The sequence below is a fragment of the Choloepus didactylus genome, chromosome 20 (assembly GCF_015220235.1).
Source record: "Choloepus didactylus isolate mChoDid1 chromosome 20, mChoDid1.pri, whole genome shotgun sequence".
In the NCBI taxonomy this organism is placed as follows: Eukaryota; Metazoa; Chordata; class Mammalia; order Pilosa; family Megalonychidae; genus Choloepus; species Choloepus didactylus.
The window spans coordinates 15,982,814-15,991,515 of record NC_051326.1 but is presented as its reverse complement, the minus strand read 5'-3'; the positions used below and the strand labels follow the sequence as shown (position 1 = coordinate 15,991,515).

General features: G+C 39.9%; 1 protein-coding gene across 5 annotated transcripts in view; it reads right to left on the bottom strand.

Moving 5' to 3' along the window:
- Positions 1-438: 438 nt before the first annotated feature.
- The window catches only part of ZNF512 (zinc finger protein 512), a 31,067-nt gene continuing 22,803 nt past the window's right edge, over positions 439-8,702 (bottom strand). For 4 of the 5 annotated variants that reach the window (XM_037813430.1, XM_037813434.1, XM_037813431.1 and 1 more), the window contains 3 exons: positions 6,395-6,457; positions 5,177-5,275; positions 439-2,396 (listed from right to left, as the gene is read on the bottom strand). In XM_037813430.1, coding sequence (XP_037669358.1) covers positions 2,088-2,396; positions 5,177-5,275; positions 6,395-6,457 — 471 coding nt within the window. In that variant the 3' untranslated portion in view covers positions 439-2,087. The remainder of the gene's footprint in view (positions 2,397-5,176; positions 5,276-6,394; positions 6,458-8,702) is intronic. The other variant, XM_037813432.1, reaches the window with a different exon arrangement.

Sequence of the window (8,702 nt, the reverse complement as noted above, 5' to 3'; positions counted from 1 at the left end):
GTAAAATGTATAAAGTGTTCCCTTTAAAGAATTGTGTGAATTGCTTTTTAAAATGGGATATTTTTCAGACATAGAAAAAAAAACAGAAACTATAACAAACTCACTATCCACCTTAAGATAAATGAAATTTCAAATTCAGTTGAAATCCCTCTGGATACTCAAATCTGGTGTGTATCATTCCTGTGCATGTTTTCATGCTTTTACTTTATTATGTGTTTGTGTGTATGTACACTCAAATGTACATGTTTGTATCCATAAACAATATAGAGCATGAGCAAATTTCCTTCAAATTATTCATTTTAACCAGCACAGAGTCCAGGGAGCTACATTTGGAACTTATTTCAAACTCATACCCATCCCTAGCCATCTTCTTATCCCCGAGACACTGTGTCAACAAGGAGTCATTTGCAGGCCAGAGTCAATAAACAACTAGAAACATCATTCTAACCAAGAGTCATTTATTTCTTTTGTCACTGCCAAACATTCCCCAAGTCTTACCAGAAATTAACAAAGCTTCTTCATTTCTCTTCCCTGGCAATCCTTATCTACTGAAAGGACTTTAAGGTTGCAATTGCCTTTTTGAGAATGCAGTGTGAATATGCCATCTCCTCCACTTGTTTCAATCAAAACGACCTATACTGGCAGTATCCATATCAGGTTTTGTAGCTCCCTTGTATGAAAGTGGTCTTCAAAAAAGCCCACACTTTAAAGCTATTGGAGGAGCACAGAGAAGAACAGAGAGTTAGAGTTGAAATAGCCTTTCAGAATTTGAAAAGGTGATACCTGTCCACAACAGAGTTAAGGGTCCCTTACTTACTTCTACATAGCATATGCCACAAAAATAGGCAAGAATATATAAGACTAATATTTATGAAAAAGGGGGAAGAGAATCAGAAACACTACAACAGAGCCAACGCTCTAGAGAAAGCCAGCCTCAAAGAGAAACAGTCCATCTGACATGACCAGGTAGGGATAAAGAATGAATTAAGAATGAATTTTTCTTTCCAGCTCCAGACAAATATCTACATCTGGTGTCAAGGTCTCAAGATATAGAAAGGATAGAACTCCATGGAAGGGCAACACTCAGAAAATTCAGAGACAAGAGGATGGCTAGAGGGAGGGATGAGGACTCAGGCAGTGTAGACTAGCAAGGGAGGTCAAGTCCAGGGGAGAAGGAAAGTGACCTCGGCTGCCAATCTTGGTGGCATAACCAGGAGCAGGATACTGTGTCAAAACATCAAAACATTCTCAATCATTAAAACCAAGGGAGCAGAAGCAAGCTTCTGGATGGCACAGTTCAGAGCAACCGAGGTGGCCTCCAGCTCCAGTTAGGATAGTATTTATTGCTGCTTCTACTTTTTCTTTCCAGTCATTTTAATGTTTGGGACACATTACTCTAAAGCCTGCTTTTTCATGCCTGTGGGTCTAGTCACTGCTACTTAGTACAAACAAAACATTTCCCAGTATATAGAGAAGGGAGGTTCTAGCTCTTTCATCCTAAATCCATGTTCTTACTTTCAATCCTAAAATCATATTGAGAGGACAAACAGCCTCCATAAAGTCTGTTTCCCAAGGAGAGAGGGCAACCCTATTACATAAGTGACAACAGTTCTAGCTTCTAGCCTTCTTATATCACAAATACAAAATGATAAATCAGTTATGATTTAAAAAATTAGTTTGGAATTGTTTTTATAAGCTAGGTGATGGAGTGGCTACTAAATCAATGAAGCTTCCAAGAACATTCTACTCCCCAGGAAGGAAAACAGGTTTGTTAATCTTGTACAGGGCGAGAGGGGACCACAGTTGGCCTTAAGAGGGAGAACTTTGGAAAAGGTAAGAATCAGAAAAACAAGAGGGCACCATGAGGAACAGCAGGAAAACCTGCCAGAAAAGGGGAGAAAGTGAATAAGGAGGGAAAACAGGGACATTTACACAGGAGGAAGGAGCTGAGGAAGTCACAGCCTTAAACAAACAGCTGAAGGAGTAGACTTCTCTCCACTCAGCCCCATGACTCAGTCCCCCCAGCACAGGTTCCCGTGACAACGGCATCACAGCCACTCTCCTAGGAGTGCTCTCTCACTGCCTGCCTATTTCCTTCCTCGTTTATGATTAGTCTTTGGGGGCCTTACTTTCTGGAAATGTACGGTCACTGGCTCCTGCTCTGGTTCCTTAGAGGAGGTCGACACTGCCAGTTCCTCATTATTCTTCCTCTGATCCTTCCCTACTCTAAGACTCAGCTCTGACTCAGGAAGCTCAATGCCAGGCTGCTGCCGCCTTCTCAGAGTCCTTCTGCTCCTGTTCTGCTGCCTCCGCTTTTCTTCTTCTTGCTGCCGCTGCTTAATCTTCATCAGCTTTTCAAAGCTTTTGGTCGTCGTTGGGTTTACAACGAACCAATCCTAGAGAGGCAAAATAGAAATGTCCAAAGACATAGTAGAGAGTACAAGGCAGGGGTGTGGAAAGAATAAAAAAGGCACAGTTAAGGCAGAACACATTAAGGAAGAAACAGATATGGAACTACAGCTTAGACCTCTATTTCAAGTTGGAGAAATTCAGTAGAGAGCAGTTATTATAAGCATTTATTGTGTAACACATGATTCTGGATACTATATGGTCTAAAAATACTGTTTCCTTAGCATCATTCCACTCATTTATCTCCTTCTGAAGAAACCTCTTCATGAGATGTAAAACATTAAGCCATAGGAGATTTTTATTTCCTGACAGTGTAGCGGTTAAGAGCATGAATTTGTAGCCAAACTGCTTGGGTACAAATCCCACTCTGTTCCTAACTATGCGATCATGGGCAAATTACTTAACCTAAGCTGCAGTCTTAAAAAAACTAAGTGACAGGGAGCATGGAACCCAATTATGAAGTAGTCTTGACAAATAATAATAAAAGAAGTTGAATTTAACTAAGTGATTGATCTTCTAGATCTAGGCAATACCAGTGATAGAGGAACAATGCCATAGGGATGCAATCAGTGAAATCCAGAATGAGGGTAATGATGTGTCACTTATGACCCAGATTCCTCATCAAACAAATGGCAAAGAAAAAAAAGGGTGGGGGGGGCAGCTAACTTTTACGTCTGTGTTATCCAGTGAGATAGCCACTAGCCACATTTAGCCAATGAGCTCTTGAAATGTGGCTAGTACAAATTGAGATATGTTTTCAATGAAAACTACACATTAAATTTCAAAGACACTATGAAAAAAATCTAAAATAGCTCACTGATAATTTTCTGATTACATGTTTAAAGGAATATTTTGGATACACTGTACTAAATAAAATATATTATTAAAATTAATTTCACCTGTTTTCTATTTTTTAGTGTGGCTACTAGAAACATTTAAATTATATACATGGCTCATGTTACATTTCTATTGGATAACATGACTCGATTAAAACAAACACAATATGTAGATATTCTTTAAATCCTAACTTGAACTAACCACCTCTGAAAAAAATATGAGACAGAGAAATTTAAATAACAATATTACTGTTATTGTATTCACTGAATCAGTGAAATGAATCACTGTTCATTTCTTCAGGTGAAATGATGGCTGTGGTTGCATGTTTTTAAAAATTGTTAGTTTTTAGAGATACATACTGAAGCATTTACAGCTGAAATATGTGGTATTTGCTTTAAAATTAACCTGTACGGGAGAAGAAAAGTGAGTGGAGTTAACAGATGAAACAAAATTGGCCATATTCTGAAGACCGTTGAAGCTGGCTGACATGTACATTGGGTTCATTATACCAGCCTAGTTTCATGTGTTTGAAATTTTCAGTAATTAACAAAAAAAGAGCAGTGTGAGAAAATGTGAGGGAGGGAGGAAAAAATGGGTCTCCCCCTTGTTTTACCACCACCTAAAATCCATAAATATAGGTATAAATCATTGGACAAATGCTTGGGAGCTAGCCCCAAACTAAGAGAAATAATTTTGTTGGTTCCAATTTTTTCAGAAGAAACTAGAGAAACAAGTTAACTATAAAAAGGCCAGATTTTATCTGGAGACAGTTATCTTTCAAATATTCCTGAGGAATTAAAAGGTACACTGTATACAAAAGATATGACTGCTTTCCTTCCAGAGGAAAAAACCTAATTCTGGAAAAGAGATTTCCAAAGCTTAAACCACTAAAGCAACAGGAACCACATCTGATGAAACTATTAAAGCCGCATTGTTAAGAACTATTAAATTTGAGGGCAGAGAATAGCTGAAGGTACTCCCTGTATTTTCCTCTTCAGGCAATATACCCTTTTTGCAGTTAAGATATTCCAAAAGAATGCACACTCTACTCCTTGAGCTTTTGCCCTAAGAGTATTTAATTATATAATCAGCAATTTCCCTGTTCATCTGTATTACTAAAAAACTTTCCCTCAAGAGAAAACTTGACCTCCTGAGCTTCAAAAAATTGTTAGAGTATTTTTCCTTATTTTTTTAATTTTGAAAATTTATAAACCTTCAAAAATGCTGCAATAACTCAATCAACATCCATATATCCTTTACCTAGATTTATTATTATTAATCTCTCTCTTCTCTTTCTTTCTTTCCTTTATTCCTTCCTTCCACGTTTTGATGAACCATTTGCAAGTGAATTACAAATATCACAATACTTCATCCCTAAATACCTCAGCACATATCTGCCTAAGAACAAAGGCATTCTCCTGCATAACTACAAATTATCATGCTTGGGAATGTTAACATTGACGCAATAATGTTATTTAATACAGTCAATATTCAAACGTCCCCAATTGTCTAAATAATGTCCTTTATATCTGTTTTTATACAATATTTTAAACAGCACTAGAAACAGGATGCTGGGTAACATCAGAATGATTGAAAAGGTAGACACATAAAAATCACTGTGAAATAAGAATCCAAAGGTATAAACTCAACCTGGGTCCTGAATGCCTGATTTAACTGGATTTAAGAGAATTAGAAGAACTCAAGGATGCTCACAATCACAATGCTTTCAAATGATTTGGCAAAAAAATATAATTATACATCTAACTTTAGGAGCATTTTCTTTTAATTTCAGTGTCTCTGGGAACTGCTTTAGAGTTACTTTTCTGTTCAATCCTAGCCCACAAAGACAGGACAGAGCCCAGCTCTCTGGTGGGCGCACACACAGGGTCCACAGGATGGCAACTACCACAGGGGAGAGCAGGGGCCTCACCTCAGCGTGGACAGAATTGATGTGGTACTTGACACCGCTCTCCGACACAAACTCTTTCTGACACAGAAGACACTTGTATTTGCCAGCCACAAAGTTTCCCTATTTTGAAGAGAGAAAGAAAAGAGAATGTTGGTAAATTCAGGAACACATACCAGGGTCATGTGCAGGGACTGTTAAAGATGAAAAAAGGGGATTCTACCTCAGCAAAAGAAAGAAGGATAAAGATCCTAAAAGGCAATGTATTTAGGGGCACCACACTTGAACAGACTATCGACAACAGAAACCTATCCTAAAACAGTTCTGTACCAAACATTCACCCCACTTTCAACATGACCCAAAGTTCTCCTATTTTTAGTATTAGCACACCAGATTTCCCTACCTTTCTATGTCTCTTTCAGTTCACTTTTAGGTTCTCTTCATTCCTTCCCTAAAAGAATCAACTCCCCAAGTTCCCCAGAGGCACCAACGTGCAAGTCTTCCCACCATAATCCAGTGCTGCAAAGAGTGTCTTGGAAATCCAGAATTAGAAGAATATCATCCATGACACCTAGTTTAAGGACTCAGAACCCAGGATATAGATGAGAAAGTCCTAAGCATTCCTGGAAAGATACAGTTTGGATGCCTACAACTCTTTTATTGCCTTCTCTCCCCTCCAAAAGCTTCAGGATTCCAGGGTGCTCATTTTATGTGAGGAGATACTTCTGAGTGGGATTGGCAAGTGGCAGCAATTCCATGGCTGGTGGGTTTTTAAGACATCTGGGTCAACACGGAAATGACTCAGTGAGGTGAATGGCTACTAGCGTGACACCTTATCCCACTTTAAACCCCTCGAGGCCAGTATAGTTCTGAGGCGTTTACCAATCCAAGTAAGTGCACGGCAATTGATTCTAGAAAGTTTAAGGTCCAATTAAGTCAGAGCAGGCCCAATATAGGACAGGCTCAAGTAGAAGGAGCTAAATCTCTGGTTAGGATTCGGAACTGATATATTTTTCTCCAAACTCCTTTAATAAATTAAGATTTATGACCACGTGGGCCATTTCTGAGTCTGGATGTGCCCTGACATCCAATCCGATAATAGACCAAGGATCTATAGGACATAAAAAATTAAACCAGCCTCTGAAGAAAATAGTAAATAGCACAACTAGCTATTCACCTAAACTGAATTCTCAGACTATTTTAGAGCACATATTAAGATATTAAGTTCAGAAAGTTACAAACCAAAGGACAAGAGCCCAGGTGAGCTTTAAGGCCAGATACACTACTGTAGACAGCCTCACAACCCTGGAAAAGAGAAGGAGAAATAATGTGAAGACAATCATCATTCTCTTGGCAATCCGGCCATTTTCACTGACTAGCTGTAAATCTGGAGGAAGAAGACCAATAAATAACACAACAAACCATACATACTCAAAATCTACATTGTTTTGGTTTGCTAAAGCTGATGAAATACAACATACCAGAATGGGTCAGCTTTTACAATGAGAATTTATTAACTTACAAGCTTAAGGTTCTTAGGCTGTGAAAACATCCAAATCAAGGCATTAACAGGCAATGCTTTCCCCCTGAAAACCAGCTACCAGTGATCCTCAGCTCCTCTGTCACATGATCAGGCACACGGCAATGTCTGCTGGTTTCACCCTTCTCTCTCAGGTTTCACTGCTTCCACCTTCTGGCTTCAGTGGCTTCCTCCCTCAGCTTCTCTGGGGGCTTCCTTTCTCTTCCCTTTCCTTTTCTTCCCTCCCTCCTTCTCTCTCTCTCTCTTTTGGGGAGCGTCTGTCTGTCTTTTATCCTCTTATAAAGGACTCCAGCAATAGGATTAACACCCACTCTGAATGAGGTGGGTCACATCTCAGTTTAAGTTAAGATCCTACTCACCAAAAGATCCTACTTACAGGTCCACACCCACCAGAATAGATTAAATTTAAGAATATGATCTTTCTAGAGTATATACAGCTTCAAACCATAATACTCCACCCTCTGGATCCCATATGCAAAATACATTCATTCTATTACAGTATCTCAAAAGCCTTAAATCATTTGAGTAACAGCATTAAGTATAAAATCTCATCAAAATCAGTTACAGGTGTGGTCTGTCTTAGGGCAAAATTCCCCTCCTGCTGTGAACCTGTGAAACTTTGAAAGAGTTAGCTGCTTCCCATATAAAAAGGAGGGATGGTCATAGGATAAATGTTCCTGTTACCATAGGGAGAAATTGGAAACAAAACACGGATTACAGTTCCCAAACAGTTACCAAACAGTTCCAAAAACCTGAAGGGCAAATTCATTAGACTTCAAGGTCTGAGTCATCTATAGAACGGCAATCGGTACTTTATAGAGCCACAGCCCTACCCTTTCCAAGGGCTTGCACCCTGGCCCTGCTCTCTCCATACACTGGGGTGAGCGCTCCAACATCTCCAAGCATTGGGGTGATGGCAGAACTCTAGGGTTCACCCACCTCAAGCATCGGGGTGGTAGCCAAACTCGAGCCCCCCCCCCCCCCCAAGCATCATGGTGATGGCTGGACTCTGTGATCTCCAGGGTACAGGCTCAAACCCCTCAGAACAGGGGGTGATGGCCAGATTCTCCCCAATCTCTGGGGAATGTGCTCCACCCTCTCTGAAGCCTGGTGCAGCAGCACTCTTCCTGAACAACAGGAAGGAAGGCCCCCACCACCTACAAGCTCCAGAGCTTCTTGGCCCAAGAAGATGTCTTTGCTCCAGACCTCAGCTTCCATGGTCCTGCCTTTGAAGTCATTTTTCCTTCAATCTGTCCCTTTTCTGTCCCTTTGAGTCCAAGCAGCAGTGGTGAACTCTTTCATACAGAGTTCAAAAAAACTTGTCAGTTTCACATGCAGTACACAGGGGTCCCAACTGTCAGACAAAAGGACTTTTCACAAATCCTTTCTGGATAACTACATTTCCAATCCTGACTTGCACTGAAATGGCTGACTGGATCCATGTACAGTTAAATCCTCACATGGGGTACTATTCTCTGGGCACTCGCTTTCCAGAAGCTTAGAATTTTCTAAACCATCAATTTCTGGTTTCTTTGTACCCAAAAGCTCAGTTCTCAGCTTATCCCTTTCCTCTCACATTTTACTATAAGCTGAAAGGAGAAGCCAGGCTGAACTTTCCACTTTAGTTTGGAAATCTCCTCAGCTAAATGTCCAAGCCCATCATTTTCAAATTCTGCCTTCTATCTGACATTGGGACTCAATTTTGCCAAATTCTCTACCACTTTAAAAAGAGGATCAGATTTCTTCAGTTTGCAATGACACATTCATCATTTTTGTCTAAAGCTTCTCTACCAACAGTCTCTTCAAAGCAATCTACGCCTTGCCTATCAAACATCTATCAATTCTTCCAGAATCTTCTCCTTCCATTTATAAAGCCATTCCAGCATTTTTGGTATTTGCAATCTCAGCACCCCACTCTTCTGGTACCAAAATCTGTTTTGGTTTGCTAAAGCTGGTAAAATGCAACATACCAGGAATGTGTCAGCTTTTACAATGAGGTGTTACTAACTT